At 36.4% G+C, this 18,623-nt stretch overlaps 2 protein-coding genes across 5 annotated transcripts in view; one reads left to right on the top strand and one right to left on the bottom strand.

Annotated features, from left to right (window-relative positions):
* The window catches only part of anks1ab (ankyrin repeat and sterile alpha motif domain containing 1Ab), a 33,433-nt gene extending 28,292 nt beyond the window's left edge, over nucleotides 1-5,141 (bottom strand). For 3 of the 4 annotated variants that reach the window (XM_089134482.1, XM_039692235.2, XM_089134484.1), the window contains exons 1-2: nucleotides 5,025-5,141; nucleotides 2,339-2,710 (exon numbers count right to left, since the gene is read on the bottom strand). In XM_089134482.1, the coding sequence (XP_088990608.1) occupies nucleotides 2,339-2,623 (285 nt within the window). In that variant the 5' untranslated portion in view covers nucleotides 2,624-2,710; nucleotides 5,025-5,141. Of the gene's footprint in view, nucleotides 1-2,338; nucleotides 2,822-5,024 lie in introns of those variants that run through there. The other variant, XM_089134483.1, reaches the window with a different exon arrangement.
* A 105-nt stretch (nucleotides 5,142-5,246) lies between these two features.
* On the top strand, nucleotides 5,247-17,595 carry ilrun (inflammation and lipid regulator with UBA-like and NBR1-like domains). The gene is made up of 5 exons (XM_039692236.2): nucleotides 5,247-5,410; nucleotides 6,325-6,479; nucleotides 7,080-7,277; nucleotides 9,682-9,986; nucleotides 14,566-17,595. Exons 1-5 carry the CDS (start codon nucleotides 5,247-5,249, stop codon nucleotides 14,599-14,601), a joined length of 858 nt encoding a protein of 285 aa, XP_039548170.1. The 3' UTR covers nucleotides 14,602-17,595.
* The last annotated feature ends 1,028 nt before the right edge of the window (nucleotides 17,596-18,623 follow it).

Genomic DNA, 18,623 nt, shown 5'->3' with positions numbered 1-18,623 from the left:
ATAACCCATAAAACCTTAGCACATCCAAGGTGATTTTAGCAACTAAAATAAGACCATTCTTATTTTTATGGAATATTGCAGAGTTTATTATAAATGAATTACCTGTGCACATATTTTTTTTTAAATATATGTGCTTCATAATCTTTAATCATAATATCTTCTTCTCTTGCAGCTCTTCTCTTCTCTGATGATGTGGGCAGGGTAACCTGTCACTCACATGAGATCACCCAAAAGCAAACCACAACCATCCAATCAATTTCTCATTAACAAAATAAAAGCCCTACATTTGTTCTTGTTTGCAAAGCCATTTTACTCAGATATACGTCACATAGGGAAGAAATGATTATCTCAACATCCGTTTATGGGAAAATCCAGTCTTTTAGTGGGTTACTGCTTTATTTTATGTCCTGAAAGTACATTTGTTTAGTCAGATACCATTACAAGAGTATCAGCTGACAGCGTTAATAATCACGATCAATGATTGAATCGTTGCATGTTCGTCACTGTCACTGATGTGAACCGCAGCACGAGGTGTGAATGCAGAGGTCTGCACTCATTCGGGATGTGACTAAAGCTCTGGCGCGAGGGGAGGGGTGTGTGCTGTTGTGTGTTCAGCGTGGGCCGGCCCCTGGGAAGCTTCGTGAGAAGATGCGGAGTGACAGTTAAGGCCCAATTAGCCCCGCGCTGTGGCCAGGATAGAGCAGCAGAAGGACTGATGGGCCCAGCCAAGCGTTCAGCATTCAGCCACTGGCGCTGATACTGTCAAGACTCGCTGCTGCCTCCGCCTTCCTCCTCAAACTTACGCACTGCTAGAGTTCCTTTCCCACCCACAACTAGTGTTGGAGGATGTTACTTTTAAAAGTAACACGTTACATTGTTGCACTATTCGCAATAAAAGTTTTTTTACATTGTTGCTTTTTATGCAAAGTGACACAACAGTTACTGTTATTTGTCTCTCTCTCTTACAAAGTCCTGTAATCATTTACTCACGTTTTTATAAATCAGAGCTATTTTAATACTATTATATAATACTATTTTTTATATATTTTTTATTTTCTTATATGGTTGTCAGTTTTATTTGTTTTTGTTAAATAGTAGTGTTTAAGTTTCATTTATTGTTATTCATACAGTTTTAGTAATTTTAGTACTTTTTTATTTCAGTTAGTTACCAAGGAAACATTACTAAGTTTCATTTCTAAGTTTTTCATCTAATATTTATATTTAAATTGGTTTTAAGTTAACAATACCAGCACAGCATTTAACAACATTACTTTGCAGAATAGACATATTATGTTTGGTTTTAATAATAGGAGTGCGGCGTTTGCTTGACTATGCGGGCCTTTGTGCCAATGTTATGAGGAAGGAGGAAAATGCATTTGTTAGTTAATTGGGGTAATCTATACTGGTATACCTTTTTAAAAAGTAACTATTAAAATATATATTATTGCATTATTCCTTAAAAAAAAGTAACAACTCACATTCATTTATTATAACTACGCTATGGTAAAGGGAGACGTTTGAAATGATAATTTTCAGTAAATAAATAAAAAGTAGTGTCTTTTCCAGAATGCTTTTGCTATGCTTGGCTAGTTGTTTTGTTTTTTGGACAAGGCTGATATACTGTAGTTTGCATGCAACACCTACACCCCATACAGTATCAATTATAATAGCAGTGATAGAGTTTTATTGCACCACACTGCTTGCATCTATATAGACACAGTCTCTTGTACACCTTATAGGGATAAGGCACGACACTATGGGGAAGAGAGATATCATATATTACATTTACCAGTAAATAACACTAAATAGAAAACTAACACACACTACCACTAAAAAGTTTAGGGTTGGTAAAATATGTGTTATTGAAAGAAGCCTCACAGTAAATATTCTGATATATTATTACAATTTAAAATAACCATTTTCTATTTGAATATATTTTAGAATGTAATTTATTCCTGTAATCAAAGCTGAATTTTCAGCATCATTGCTCACATCTTTCAGAAATCCTGCTAATATGATGATTTAATGCTCAAGAAACATGCATGAATATTAACAATGGTGAAAACAGTTTTCATATCTTTGTGAAAACCTGTGATGCATCATTTTTCAGGATTCTTTAAATGAATAAAAGTTAAAAAGAAAATCATTTGAACTGTCACTTTACTCAATTTATTGCATAATTAATGCATGCTTGCAAAAAATAATTATTTTATTTTAGTAACTTGGGTATTATAGTGCAATTTCAAAACCGAACTGTGCATTACTTGTTACGCTTCACACAAAACCTCTCGTGAGAGGAAGTCTCATGCTCTTTAACCTGTGGTTCGTCAGCTCTTACCTCGTCCCATTCGGAGGCAAACGAGGGCATCTGCTCCGTTTCCTTCCTCTCATCAGCACAGTTGGACAGGGATTCGCTCCGGCCACCCAGAGGCCTGTCGTCCTCACAATGAGGGGAAGCCAGCAGGTCGGAGTCTGATTTAGAAAGGCTGCATGACAACTTCAGATGCCCAGGTGGTTTCCTCAAAGCTTGGGGTGACGGCGAGAACGACCCATTGCTCTCGTTCTGGTCCAGGCGGGCCGCCTGTGCATTGGTATGATGAGCGTCCGGTGCGGGATTAGACATTCCTGGGTTGACGTTCCGGGTTTTTCTGTCTGGAACAGCAGAGCATGCAGGGGTCTGTCTGGGGATCTGGACATAAATCCTCTTTACCTGCAATAAGCAGACTATTAGTCCTTGTCCACCTGGTATTATTCAGTGTAAGCCTGTATTATCCATCGAATTAAACTTCAACTTAATAGCCTCCCTGATCTACAGCACAACTATCAGTTTAAGCACTCGTGGTACTAGTGTTTTTAAACCGGGGAGGGTGTAGGTGCCTGATCTACATTGTCACAGGGTTCCACCCACAGTTTGTGTTCCTTTACCCTCCCCTTGCCAAGAAACACTGGGTTTTTTGAAAGACTCTTTCCTTCCCCTCCCTCCCTCCCTGCCTGTCTGTTTTAGTCACTACCAAAGTCACTATAGACGCCCCGGTTCTCTGCAGAAAGCTTGCAGCCTAAAACAGCCCTAAAACAATTGATCGCAAATCATTCAACAGCATAGACTACAATGTGCATTATAGAGCTTGAAATAACAGCAAAAGAAAAGAGGTTAGAGTTCACCCAAATGTGAAAAATCTGTCATCATTTGCTCACGGTTAAATAAAGATATTTTTACTGAAATCTGAGAGATTTCTGTCCCTCCATTGACAGCTCCGTCACTACCACTTTAATGCTTCGAATTCATAAAGAGATCGAAAAACTAATCCATATGAATTGAGCGGTTTAGTCCAAATTTTCTAATGAGACTCGATCACTTTATATGATGAACAGATTTAATTTAGACTTTTATTCACATTTAAACATTGATCAACTCACATCAGTTGTGGTGAACGGAAGCGCAAACATGTTCGCTTGACGTGTGAGAACCAATGAGGTTTATTCTCGTGTTACGCACCATGTTTGAGCTTCAGCAAGAACCAATGAGGTTCATTCTCACACGTCAAGCAGGTTCGGTTGATGTTATTGACATCTACGTCACTACCTCTTTAATGCTTCGAATTCATAAAGAGATCGAAAAACTAATCTATATGAATTGAGCGGTTTAGTCCAAATTTTCTAATGAGACTCGATCACTCTATATGATGAACAGATTGAATTAAGGCTCTCATTCACATGTGAACATTACTCAACTGTTCAGTTGTGGACACGTTAAGCAGGTTCGGTGGAGCTTTGTTCATGTTCGCTGATCACAATGTTTAAATGTGAATAAAAGCCTAAATTCAATCTCAATTTGGACTAAACCACTCAATTCATATCAATTCAAGCTCTTTACTCTTTACTAAACAATAAAATGTAATAATAAACTAATTATAATTATAATAGTGCAAAAAGAATAAAATGCAATTTAAATTTCATTTAAATTATTAAAATTATAATTTAAATAATTAAACTTAATTAAATGTTATTAGTTTAGAACAATATGTTAAAACTTCTAAAATCTTTACTCATTTTATTTTACAATAAAATAAAAACAAATAATAATGTAATCATGTTCTTTAAATAATACAATATGTTGTTCAGTTCAAGTTCAAGTAAACTTTGACAAAACTGAACAATAGAAATATTCATAATTATAAAATATTAATATTAAATATTATTTAAATTCAAACTTACACCATAAAAGGTATTCCAATATTACATGATTTTGTACAAAAGTATATTACAAACCCAGCAAGTGTTCTTCAATCATATCTGCTCAGCCCACAATAGCATCTCCAGAGCGAGACCTTGTTAAAATGTTAAATTGAGCCAGCACAAAATATTTGCAAACACACACACCTTTTACTCACTTCTTTGTCTCCTGTTGTGGTTAGTTATCTTAGTCTTTCCTTGTCATCTCTCACTAGCTGACACAGCGATGGCCACTAGATCCAAGGCCTGACCTTATTATTGCTGACAGGCTGGCTAATCATGTTACTGAGACTCTCACACAGGCTGGTGGGTCTGGCTTATCATTTTACATGATGAAAGTAGTAGGGTCATTCTTCAAGAAACTTTGAGCTAAAATAACAGCACTGTGTTCCAATTATGCCGCTAGGGAATTCAATGCACATTAAACAGTATACAGAATAACATTATGGTACTGCCATGGGTAACAGGGTTAGACTTCCGTACATAAGTAAAGGATAAGGATTCATCGTCTGGTGTCGTTAAAGCCCTTTGAAGCTGAAACTCTCAATATAAGTCCATTATATGGAGAAAATCCTGGAATGTTTTCATCAAAAACCTTAATTTCTTTTCGACTGAAGAAAGAAAGACATGGACATCTTGGATAACATGGGGGTGAGTAAATTATCAGCAAAAGTTTTTTTTAAAAGTGAACTACACCTTCAACATGGCTGATTGAACATATTTTTGAACTAGCCTACTGTGAATACAATTGTAAATCAAATGTAATATCGTTGTATGTTATATTGTATTACCGTATGCCACTATGGTACTACAACAGGCCCATGGTTTGTATGCTTCAGATTACGACACGCCGCAGTCGAATAGCAACAGCTGACGTTCCTCCGCACCATAGTTACGTCGTGCGTGACGTCACGCCCCGCCCGCAGCCATGCGTACTCTGCTTGTTATCGGGTCGCTTGTTATGACTGGAGAAGGCCTCGGACTCAATTAAAACTTATCCCCGGGACAGCCGCATGCTCATGGAGGGCATGGACATAGACCTGGATCCGGAGCTCATGCAAAAATTCAGCTGCATGGGCACCACGGATAAAGATGTCCTCATCTCGGAGTTTCAGAGGCTGCTGGGTTTTCAGCTCAACCCGGCTGGCTGCGCCTTCTTCCTGGACATGACCAACTGGTGAGTCCGGGGACTCGGCTGCGGCCTACTGGTGAACTAAACATAAAGCGTTTACCTCTGTTATTTCTTGCTTTAAAATGCCTTGCATATCAATAATAGCTCCGCGAGGACAGTTGTCATGAACCCAGTAGAGTTTAAATAAAGCTGAAGCGAAAAAGACAACAAGCTAACAGCTAATTTACTGTTTACAAAGAAAACAAATGTAGCATTTCGGCTCATATGAACTATAGAAGTAATATTTTAGAAAGTTGTCCCCTTTAAAATTAATTTTCTCAAACATGTTCTTAAATTATGTGGTTTGTTTCGTTTATGTCAGTTGTCAAACATATGAACGTTAGCTTGTTTGTGCTAGTAGCTCGCTACTATAGTGGTTGTGTTTCAAATCCTTCTGAGTTCCCTATCTAAGCAGCATTCTTGTTTTTTTTTTCTGACCTGAAATGCTGCCGAGTAGGGTCGTGCTTTCAAAATGCTGTCTATGTAGGGGTCTCACTACGTTTTGAGCCACAGACATTGTTTAATGTTGCTCAGTCACGACTCCTCAAAAATACCGTTTTGCTTAACGACAGTGATATATTAGTTTTCATTTGTAAAAACAGTAACGTTACATTCATTGTTTGAATGTTGCTTCTTTGCGTAAACTTGTTGTTTGTTGACATGGAAAGGCTATTGTTAAGTTTACTTCAGAGTTATGTAATACACGAGTGTACTTTCATCTGAGGTCTTACACACAGGCCAGGCCAACACTAGTTTGTCCCTCCCTTCTTTTGTTTTGAACATGACTTTACATTCTGGCCACTTTATAGATCTTATATATATTAGATCACTTTATAGATCTTATATATATATATAACTCGTTGTTTTGCTCTTGGTAGTTAAATCTCCCATGCTGATCTGTCTGTATTTGTGCCTATTAGGAACCTTCAAGCAGCTATTGGTGCATATTATGACTTTGAGAGCCCAAATATCAACACGCCATCAATGTCTTTCGTGGATGATGTGACGATTGGAGAGGGGGAATCCGTCCCTCCTGACACACAGTTCACAAAGACATGGAGAATACAGAATACGGGTGAGGTTTTTTTTTTTTTTTCTGGTTGTAGATATAAAAAGGCTGAATGTTTAATGACTTACACCAATATTGTTATCTGCATGCAAGCACAGACATTACACAATTTAAATGAAATATTCCTTCATAATGGAATCTTTTGGAGAAACATATAATGTTCAGAAGAAATGTGTTTGGTCATTTTGCACTGTAAATTTACACAATTTAGTTATGTGAACTAAAAAAAGAAAACTGTCAAATTAAGTATTTCCCATTTCTTTCCATCACACGCAATACATTCATTCATTTTGTGCCAAAAAAACATAGTTTACCACTTTATTTATAAAATAATAATTTCCGGTGCACGTGCAACAACGTCTACTCTCGTGTCAACAACATTCAATTCAGCGTGGTGGAGATGAATAATTTGTGGTCAATTGTTGTCAAAGCATTTGCATCGCTTCATAAAATTGAGGTTAAACCTAAAGTGACATGGATTAATTTTATGACGTCTTCACTACCTTTCTGGGTCTTGAAAGTGGTAGTTGCGTAGCTGTCAGTGCCAGTGGAGGGACAGAGAGCTCTCAGACTGTCTAATGTCATTCACGTCTTTGTGCTTTGCAGGTACAGAGTCGTGGCCCCCGGGTGTGTGTCTGAAGTATGTTGGTGGGGATCAGTTTGGTCATGTGAACATGGTGATGGTGCGGTCTCTGGACCCACAGGAGATCTCAGACGTGAGTGTGCAGATGCGCAGTCCAGCCGTTCCTGGCATGTACCAAGGCCAGTGGAGAATGTGCACGGCCACTGGACTATTCTATGGAGGTGAGACGCAAACGATAAAACTAACAGTCAACATTTTCATGACATTGAGCTAAAGAAACAACTATTTAAAAACATGATGCATGACCGTTTTAAAGGGATAGTTCACCCAAAAATAAAAACACCGTAGTCATTTAGTCATCCACATATGATTTTCTTTCTGCGAAGAGGATACTGTGTTTTTATGTCTTGCCAATTTAAACATTAAAGTGATTCATTTAACCATTCAAGTGCAGGAAGACAAAAAAGAAAAGAAAACTGTACCAATTTGAGTTCTCTTTTGTGTCTTGAATGGAGAAATGCACACAAAATTATGTCAAAATACACATCTTGGCTAGTATCATTGTGAACGTAAGCGGTTGAGAAAGGAAACCCATGTCAATTAGTATATTGGATTTGTGCATTCAGTCTCAAAGTGACAGCAGCCTAATATACCTGCTGCTGTGTAACTTTTTTAACTTTTATAGGATTAATTTATATGTAATTTATACAGTGAAGGCTATGCTGTTTTATTTTTACATCACTCAATTGTTAAGTAAACCTATTGTACATGAAAAGCTTTAATTTGTATATGTTTTCTTGTTATTTGTCCAATTGTTTGTAATTTGCTTCTTTGTTATTATTTTTAAATACAAAAATCAAATAACTACACTGTTACGAAATAATTTTTCAAAGAATATCGGAGTACATTTTACAAGAAAATCCTTTCAGTCTTTCAACTTAAAAATTGCCATTTCTTTGGTATTAATTAATTTGGAAATTTACTAGCAATTTCTAAGTGAAAATTGTTTCTACGGCAAATCTTTTTAGGTGTATATTGTGACTAAACCATAGTCTGTTTGAATACTTGATTCTTATTGGCTGAAAGGTGTGCAATAAAACCTTTTAATGCACAGTAGTTCCAAGTTGTTTTAATCACTCTTCCATATTGGGCCAATCCCAATTCTACCCCTTACCCCTTCACTTTCCCCTTCCCCTCCGTTTTGCGCGTCCACGTGAAGGGGTAGGGCTGTCCCAATTCTCTTTTGGTTGGAGGGGGAGGGCTAGGGTGAAGGGCCAGATAGCCCTTCAAACGAAGATTTTTCGGGAGCACACTTCAAACGAAGGGGTATGAGAAGTGTCACTGCTAACCCAGGCTGGCTGCCCAAGCGACAAAGGAGACCCATAAATTTAAGTATTTGTGGCTTTAATAAGTATTGCAACGACAAATAATGATTTGCTTTATGTTACATTCAATATTGTGTTCATATTTACGGTCAGTTTCTTCACAGAAACGTTTGTAAAAAAAAAAAAAATCGCTAAAATTACTGTAGTTTGCTAACGATAGTCCCACAACATATTTTCGTCGTCTCCGTAGTTTCTTGCGAACTTCACAAGATAAATGCAAGAAAATAGCTGTAACCCACGCGACTGAGATAACTGCAGCTGTCGACGGGATCTTGGAAGTTGTGATAAACATCGGCGCATCTCCTGTGACGTAGGCGCTAGCGATGACTTATGATGACGTTTAACGGAGGCGTAGTGGTGTCCCATTTCTTAGGGGAATATTTTCACCCCTACGTATTGCCACTCTGTTTCAAGGGTCAAGGGGAAGGCGAAGGGGTAGGGCTAGGGGAAAGTGAAGGGGTAAGGGGTAGAATTGGGATTGGCCCATTATTGCATGGCTTTCATTAAAGCACACGCACGTCACAGACACGCACTCAGAGATTGAGAATCGTGCTGTGCACACACAGAAACTCGTTATCAATGCTTCCCCGCAAATTTTATTAATAAATTAATTGCGCTACTGAATCATTACATTATACTACTCAGCAAGGAGGTGGCAACGCCGCTGTTTTTGTGAAGTAATTTAACTCGCAGCTTCATTGCTAGAGAGACACTGAACAGATTCAGGTAATTCACGCGCGCTTCTCTCTCTCTCTCTCTCCCCATAGGCTAATTCATTCAAATAAATGTTATAATGCTCTTTATTTCTGATTTAAAGCCGACAGAAAGCTTTGTCTAACAAGTCGTAGCTGATGAAAATAACCTTTCCAGTCAAATTTAGTCGTGCAAGCATGGTATAAGCGGGATAATCCATGGCTAGCTGTGCATTAAATGATTTTAATCCACTTCTGCTTTACGTCGGGTGGTTCATTGCCTCCACGTTGTGCATTAAAATAATTTAATGATTCATATCATATTCAAAACATAAATGATTCAAATCATTTAATGCACAGCTACCTGTGGATTATCCCTTGCGTATATCGTTGTCGTGAAATACATTTTCTCATATTGTCAAAGAAGATGTTGGCCATATCACCTAACCCCAGTAGTATGCCATTCAGAGCATTAGTTCTGCAAGTTCTGAGTTTCTACAACCAGCTTTGGCGAATGCGTGGCTCAACTCATTCCGCTTGTTTTGCAGATGTGATCTGGGTGATTTTGAGTGTGGAAGAGGGAGGCCTGCTGGGCGTCACACAGCAGTTATCCTCCTTCGAGACGGAGTTCAACACGCAGCCACACCGCAGTGTGGAGGGAGGCTTCAACCCTTTCGCCTCACCACAGAAGAACAAGCAGGACACCAATGAGGATAATCTAAATGACCCCGGGGGCCCCTGGGAGGCCCCACTGGACTCCATTCAGCAAGATCAAAACGGACTCAATCACAGCTCTGTAAATATTACACCAAATGGTCTCCAAAACAACTTATCAGTAGTGACTTACAGCCAGGTATGTTTGCCATTTGGAGTTTTTCATTGAGTTGAATGAAAATTAGCATGATAATGGGGTGTGAATACGGCTGGGTGATATAGAGCGAATTGTTATATGAACCGATTAATTGAAACAGACTGCTGTGAACTTTAATGGCATTTTTACTCATATTGTTTTACATGGGTGCTATTAATTATCTCCCGATATTACGATTTTTTTAATTAAATGTTTTATTCTTTGCTGATATGGCAATACATTAAATCCCCCGTAATGCACTCCTGAGGCCCAAGGAGAGACTGTTAAATTAGTGTAATGGTACAGTCTTTACAGTTATTTGCTGGTTAAAATGATTAAAGTCATATTTTTGAGCAGAAAACATGGTCAATAAATTATTAAAATGTTTAGACATTCTCTTTCAGTTTTTTCATGACACACTCATAATCATTATGTTTTCCGGTGCGCTTGAGCGTTGATTAGGCTATGTAATATATAGGCAATTAAAAGCTTGTTATTATGATTTATGGCTTATTAATATGGTTGACTACTAGTCAAGTTGAACAATCTTTAGTCTAGGGAAGCCCTAATCTTACACTACCATTCAAATGTTTACCATTATAAATAAATGCTGTTCTTTTGGGTTTCTATTAATCAAAGAATCAGGAATAAAAAAAATTATGACAGTTTTCTCAAATATGTGAAGCAGCACAACTGTTGTCAACATTGATAATAATCACAAATATTTATTAAGCAGCAAATCGCCATATTAAAATAATTTCTGAAGGATCATGTGACACTGAAGACTGGAGTAATGATGCTAAAAAATTCAGATTTAATCACAGGAATAAATGACATTTTAAAATAAATTCAGTTATTTTAAATCGAAATAATATTTCACAATATTCCTGTTTTTTTACTGTATTTTTGATATAAATGCAGCCTTGGTGAGAAGAAAAAAGTTAGAAACTGATCCCAAACTTTATAAATGGCAGTGTATATCAGCAACAAAATCGTCGCAGATATATTATGGATGCTCAATATATCACCCAGCTGTATGTTTTATGTCTGAATAATGAGTGATTACAACTGCTAGTGAATATTCTCCAATTCTCTAAACCTGCTATAAATGTTCATGAAATCAGGAGCTTTTTCCAAAGGTAAGTTAAAAGGTCAAGATGCATCCAGCACAAGATTCAGTTCAGAAAGCCGCAATGACACACTCAGCAAGTCTTTCTGACACCCTCCCAAAATCTTGCTTTTATGCCAAAAGTCTGTGCTGGAAAGCTCTCAATGTGCTGACCGCCATAGGATCTCTTAACACAGAAGGTCACTTAACAACAGCGCGTCACCTTTCTGCTCCCTGCCCTGTTTCATGACATCTAACCAAAGAAAAGCACATTGTGATGATTCACCGTGTTTGGTTACACCTTTTCCTCATTACGCACACATGTGAAACTGAGGCTGGGAGATACAGCTAAAGCAGATTTAATATGTATCTCTATTCTGTATGTAGTTGCTTTGACATGTCTTGAAAGGGTGATTTTTGTTGTTTAATGTAATGATTAAAACACGGAAATATAAAGTTTTCTTTTATATGCACCAATATAAATAGCAATATTTCTGGACATTTTTGAGTGATCATTCAACAAGTGTTGATTAAGAAATTGACTGAATAGTTCCTGACTTGAACAACAACATATTCCTGTAAGTTTTCCTTGGAACACTTGAAAAACCTGTACTAAATTTCCATCCAGATAGCAGGAAAGGGCTGATTGGCTCTCTACTGACTTGTGACCTGTGTAGATGATTAGCACCATACCAAAGAAATTGTTTCAGACACACCTAAAGGTCTTTAAAACAACAAACTTCTGTCCAAGAAAATCATATGTAGAAGTAGAGCCGGGCGATAATTGCTACTTTGCAATTTAATTGCTACCAGTGTTTTTTTGTTTTTTTTTTACTATTTTAATAGCGTCTCTTAAAAACATAGTGTTAGACTGTTAATAACCGTTTAATTAATTAATAACCGTTAATCTGTTAATTTCAATTAATATTATAACTGGGGCTGTCAAACAATTTATCGCATCCAAAATAAAAGTTTGTGTTTACATAATATATGTGGGTGCACTGTGTATAATTATTTTATATATATAAATACACACATGCTTGTATATATTTAAGAAATATTTTCATGTATATACTGTAGATAGATTTATATATAATTTTATATATGAATAATATTTTTTATTAAATATACATGCATGTGTATATATATATATATATATATATAAAATAATTATACACAGTGCACCCACATATATTATGTAAACACAAACTTTTATTTTGGATGTGATTAATCACGAATAATTGTTTGACAGCCCTAATTATAACTGTATATTATAAGAATATATTTGAGTGAATCTTAATACACTCAAAAATGTTCATTGTGCATTATATTTTTAAATTAATGTAAAAATTTTGGATTGATTTTTGTTATATTGGTGCATATTATAAATAAAAATGAATTAATATTAATCTTCCCTGTGTTTATTTAGTGAAAACTGATTATTTTAGCTTAATTTTTACTCTGTTTGAATCTGCTTGCTAACAATGTCTGCTTGGTTTGTTCCTTCTGATTTAGAACAAAAACTCCCTTTATGCCATTTCATACATTGATATTGAAATGTATTTCAAATGTTAAAAGGCTGAGAAACATTTAATGGCTTTTTAAGTTTTTCATTTATGCTTTGTCCTTGATGTGTTAACTGTAGGGTTGCCGTCTGTAAATGTTAATCCTAGAGGCTGTTTAAAAGGCCCTTGAGGGGGTTAAACTTTGCCTCTTGGCCACAAGATGGAGTTCCATGCAAGCATGTGAGCGGATGCAGGAAAGTCATTAACCAGTCAAAATAAGTCACCGGTGAAATCTCACAAATTACTACCCAAACCAACCCATAGCATAAATATATTCCCAGTGTAGTGTTGTAAATCTAGTATTGATTTCAGGTTAGAGACTATTTGCCTTAACAACAATCTGAGGGTCAAATATTTCTGTAAAACTTGGTGTTGTACTGTCATAACTCTTGCATTGCTCATCTTATTTGAACAAACCCTTAACCATAGGCGCCTATTTATGTTTCCACATGAAGAGAAATTAACTGACGTCTTTCGTTTTTTTCTTCCAAACTGGCTAATACAAATACTTTACAAACCAAATATAAACAGTCTTTATTCACCTCTGTTTCCATGAGCAAATGATAACTGGGCTAAACAAGGAGATGTACACATACGCAACAAATGCCCCTTAAAACAGTTTACCTTTCTCATTACTCCATAATTAATTATACTTGGTGTTAGTTTTTCAAAAGTCCTGGCTTTATATCCATACGATGATGCACTCGATGAATTGTGAAAAGAAAAGGACAGACTGCAAATGCATTACAAACCAAACAAAAACGCATATTCTTTCTATGAGGGTTGGGTTAATTACTTTAAGGGGTCATGATGTGTTTTTTTATAAATTATTTTAATATGTTCCTTAAGGTTTACTTATAATTTAAATATATATATATATAATATAATTTTTTTTTTTTTTTTTTTTTTTGTGCTCAAACGTGGAAAAACTATTATTTTCTGACCCTGTCTGAAATGACCGATTTTTTTGGCACGGCTCCTTTAAGGACACTGGTAGGCTAGCGTCATTGCATAGAAAACCAACGTCCACTCGCAACGTCAACGTTTCAACGTCCACTCACTATTGTACGCGAGTGTTTTAAAAACATTATCCATATAAAACTGCCACTAAATAATTTACTGATAGACCCAACAGTCGGCTGCTTCATCTGTCGACAAAAGTGTCTTTGCGAGCTGACCATTACACAGTGTCTGATGCTTTGTTTATAAGGATGTTTTAAGCTATCACTCTTGCAGGATGTTTTAATGGTACAAAGACCACGTCACCACGTATATGTCAAAAGATCAAGGCAAATATGATTTCTCATATCATGACCCCTTTAAAATGCAACATATCATGTGAGATCCACCAATCAGAGAGGTTCCTGAATCTCAATCGATTTTTTTTTAATGGTTAAAATTAATGGAGAATATCATGTTTTTTTTTTTTGTTTTTTTTTTCTCTCGGCCATTTCTGGCACCTATGCACTTAACCCTGAATATTAATACATGTGGTTATATTATTATGAATCCCATAGTAGACTTACATTGGATGAGGAGCCAGAGCCACGGTGCTCATCTCTAAACACGGTTTAAAGTTGTGCACAGCCATCTGCGTTTTATTTATCAAATGTAAAAATCTTTTAACAATTGAAAATGTTGTTTTCAATAAAAAACATTTGCACAAAGCAAGCCGATCCACTTTTCCATGTTGATAAGAGCATTAAAACGAGAAAAAATAACGTGAGACAAAGAAATCAAGGGACATTTAGAATAGATAAAAATTTGTGATTAATCGTGAGTTAACTACGACAATAATGCGATTAATCGCGATTAAATATTTTAGTCGTTTGACAGCACTACTACAAATCTATTAACAATTGATCTTGTTTTGACAGAGTTTTATCTCACTCTTTCTGTTTATTCCCAGGGCATTAATGGACCCTTCCCATTTGGACAGTCTTAAGATACAGAAAGCATCCGGGAGCTCATCGGAGCCACTGCTTTTGCCCTTTTCAGGGGATCAGAGAGAGGAGGAACAGATTTACTCTAAAGACTTGGTGACCCTCCCTCTCCCCTGATGCATCACAACATCACATAAATGTGTGGACAAATCTGTTTGGCTCCAAATCAATATTGAAGCAACACCTGAGTTACGCATGTGTGAATGCTAGATTTAGATGCGTGCTAGAAATTCTAAAGAGATATAATGAAAAATACACCATTTTTCTGATCTGTATTGTCACATTACAGCGGTAAATTCAGAAGTGTGAGTGCACGAATGCGTAAGAGAAACAGCGGCAGGGCGGTTGGATGAATGAACGAGTGAATCGAAGTCTTTTCACCCCAATTTCAATAGAAAAGCATACGATTTATATTTTGCTTAAAGAAAATAAAGCCTGCTTTTAGGATGTGTATGATATGTCAATTCTGCACATTTTCCACCAAATTCCAATTACTGCAATAAATACGGACAATTATATTTCAGATCTTTTTTTTTTTTTTGTAATTCCCATTGTTCTCACCTTTAAATGATTGTATTAAAATATTGCACTGTTTTGTTTTTTTAAATAGCCTGATTTGAAATACAACCAATTCATGTACAACAATGTATATTTATACAATTTTTTGCAATTTAAATAAATTAATTAACGTGAAAATTATGTTACAATGTAGGAAATCTTAATGGTGCTAAAAACAGGGCTTTGTTTTGTTCTTTAAGCAAAGTATAATTCTCATTTATTCCTCTGATTTTGGTTTGTGAGAGTCATCTGAATATGTGTGCGACAGCCATGCACAAAAGCCATCAACAAATGAATGAAGAATTAATGGCTCTCAAGTAGTTTCTCATTTTTCATCAATGTTCTTTTATTTTACAAACTGGACAGTTTCAAGTACAAAAGAAAAAAGGTCAATGTGCCTACTTGGAGGTTAAATTGTGTAATTGGTAGAAGAACAAAAGTTTCATATGGTCCTTTGCCAGCCACTTGTAATTGTTTGTTTAGTACAAAATTGCATTTAAAACCTGCTCTGGATTCACTAAAAAACCCAGCAAACCTGTACAGCCGTACATGAGCACATTATGTCTCATTATATTGAAGTATACATCTGTACTGCCACTATACAGGTCACGTCATAGCTGTTGTCAGAGATGCCCTTAGTAACTATCTTGTTGCTGTTATCATATTTGTTTACATTGATGTTTTTCTGGAGTTATAGAGTGCTGATGTTGGTTTCCACTCACAATGACACAATCCATCAGAGATGATCGTAAGCGCAGATGTGACTTTGGTTCCCTTGTTTACTGACCTAAGAGTTCACAAGCACATCATTGATTTATTTTCCCAATCCTACGTTTCTGCCGTTCACCTAGACCTGCGATGGTATTAAGCTTTTTTTAAATGAGCTGAGGGTGTTTTAATGAGGGAAAGTGTGAGTGAGTTCATTTTAAAGGAATATTCTGGGTTAAATGCAAGATTTGTACCTCTCTGAACTGAAAATGCTTTGACATTTATTCAATTGTCTACGTGGCAAGTGCACTACTTCCATTGTAAGGGCATTTCCCTATACAGATTTTTGTTTTTTCTTCGATTTTACAAATTACCTTTTTTTTTTCCTGTGCATTTAACCAAAAATATTCTCTTAAATTGTATTCTCTTGAGTGTTGCTAAATGTTGAAATGGTAAATTGTGAGCTGGAAAGTTCCAAATAATATTTTAATGCATAAAGAATTTTTGTGGAGTTTATTTGGTTTGAATCGTGCCTCTGTGTTTGGTATGATGGAAAGCTTGCTTAATATATCTGAAAGGCCGTTTTACTCACCATTTTCTGTTTTGCTGCGATGGCTAGGCAATCTATAAAACGTGAAACGTTAACAACAGTCTCCTATCATTTTTTTTTTTTCTTAAAGGGATACTCCACCCAAAAATGAAAATTCTGTCATCGTTTACTCACCCTCAAGTTGTTGCAAACCTGTATGAGTTTCTTTTTTCAGCCGAACACAAAGGAAGATATTTTGTAGAACGATTGGAACCAAACGGTTGTTTGGCACCATTGACTTCCATAGTAGAAATAAAAATACTATGGAAGTCCAATTGTTCTTCAAAATATCTTCCTTTGTGTTCAGAAGAAAGAAACTCATACAGGTTTGCAACAACTTGAGGGTGAGTAAATGATGACAGAATTTCATTTTTGGGTGGAGTGTCCCTTTAATTGTTGTTTACTAAGAATAAAAGAGTAAACAAATTCCCCGGTGTCCTCAAGCTATATGCAAATCAGAGTCCAAACTGACCTTTATGTCATGGGAAAAGAGATTAGTGTCACCATGTCTTGTTAAATTTAATGCGTCAGGCAATTCTTGTCCGTTTCACCCGAATTCTATGCACCTGGAAGATTTCGCCATTAACGGATACTGACATTGCGTCCAAATTTCTTGAATTGCTGTGGCTTCAGTTTTACATTGCAAATGATCTATGCAGTGTGTAAAGGGACGGTTCCTTCCAAAGTTGCACTCACAGTCGCCATTTATGTTTCCGTAAGGACAGAACAACACTTTTTCTCCCATAAACAGCTCACCGGATGATGTCATCACTTCATCAGTCATGTCTTCCTCTGAGCTGTATTATGAATGTCCTCATCCCAAGCGCTGCACACTTCACAGCCACCTTCCGGTTTATAATTACACTCTGGATTTTTCTTTCTTTCTCTGTTTTTTTTTTTGGGTGTTGCTTATGCATGTGAGAAGTGTGATTGATTCATTGCTGCGTTATTGTCTTTTATTCCGATTTTTTTTTTTTCTGTTAGATCTGTTGAGGTTTTCTGCACTGTGGCATTGGTGTATGACTGAGCGGAGAGTTTGCATAGAGTACTATGATAGCACAGTGAAAGAGAGAAAATATGAAAAGCCTTTTCCTGTATGTATAATTGAACATTTGTATGATTAAATTAACACTGAAACAAATGATTCTGTCTTCGTGTTTTGAATGCAGCGTACGTGAGCTGTGTGATTGTGTTAATGCAGTTCCCAGAAGAAGTCATTGTCCTTTACATCGTGCTTGTTTTTAACCTTTGAAAATGATTTGGCCGTAAATAGACTGTCAACGTCCTGGCCAGCGTTGCCTATTTCAAAATTTTAGTGTTCTTAGTTATTTTACATTCTTAAAAATAGATTTTATTTAATAAAGAACCTTTTAAAGGAGTAGTTCACTTTTGAAAAAACTTTTGCTGATAATTTACTCACCCCCATGTCATCCAAGATGTCCATGTCTTTCCTTCTTCAGTCGAAAAGAAATTAAGGTTTTTGATGAAAACATTCCAGGGTTTTCTCCATATAATGGACTTCAATGGGAACCAAACGGTTCAAGGTCCAAAAGACACTTTCAGTGCAAACTGCAAACTGTTCAAAGGGCTTTAAACGATTCCAGACGATGCATAAGGGTCTTATCTAGCGAAACGATCACTCATTTAATAAATGAATAGCAAAGTTTAAGTTTTAGAAGCTCAAATGCTCGCCTTGCTCTGTTCTGTGATACGCGTTCGTGACTCTCCTGTACGAACTCGTTTATCAAAATGAATGAATCTTTCACGAGTCAATTCGTTAATTTCAATAAACAAGTTCGAACAGGAGAGTCATAAAAGTCATCCATTTGACTCCAGGGGGTTAATAAAGGCCTTCTGAAGCACAGTGATACGTTTTTATAAGGAAAATAACCATATGTATAACTTTATAAAGTATAATCACTGGCTTCCGTTAACAGCCCTATACGAGTCAAGCTCCGGAGGAAGAGTGACCTTTGACCTGATGCATGACGTGAAACGCAAAAGCACAAAGGATACAGCAAAACAAAACACAGTTCACGAATCGGAAGTCTAAAACGAGAATTGTTAAAGAGAATTGTGAGAGGAGCTTGAGTTTGTTCAAAGGCTTTCCTGTAGCTCAAACACTAGAGCGTTTGTAACGCTAAGGTCATGGGTTCGATTTCCAGGGAA

This window comes from Pimephales promelas, chromosome 8, assembly GCF_988280905.1.
Source record: "Pimephales promelas chromosome 8, fPimPro1.hap1.1, whole genome shotgun sequence".
NCBI lineage: Eukaryota > Metazoa > Chordata > Actinopteri > Cypriniformes > Leuciscidae > Pimephales > Pimephales promelas.
Note: the sequence above shows the minus strand (reverse complement) of the source record. Positions and strands in the feature narration are given on the sequence as shown.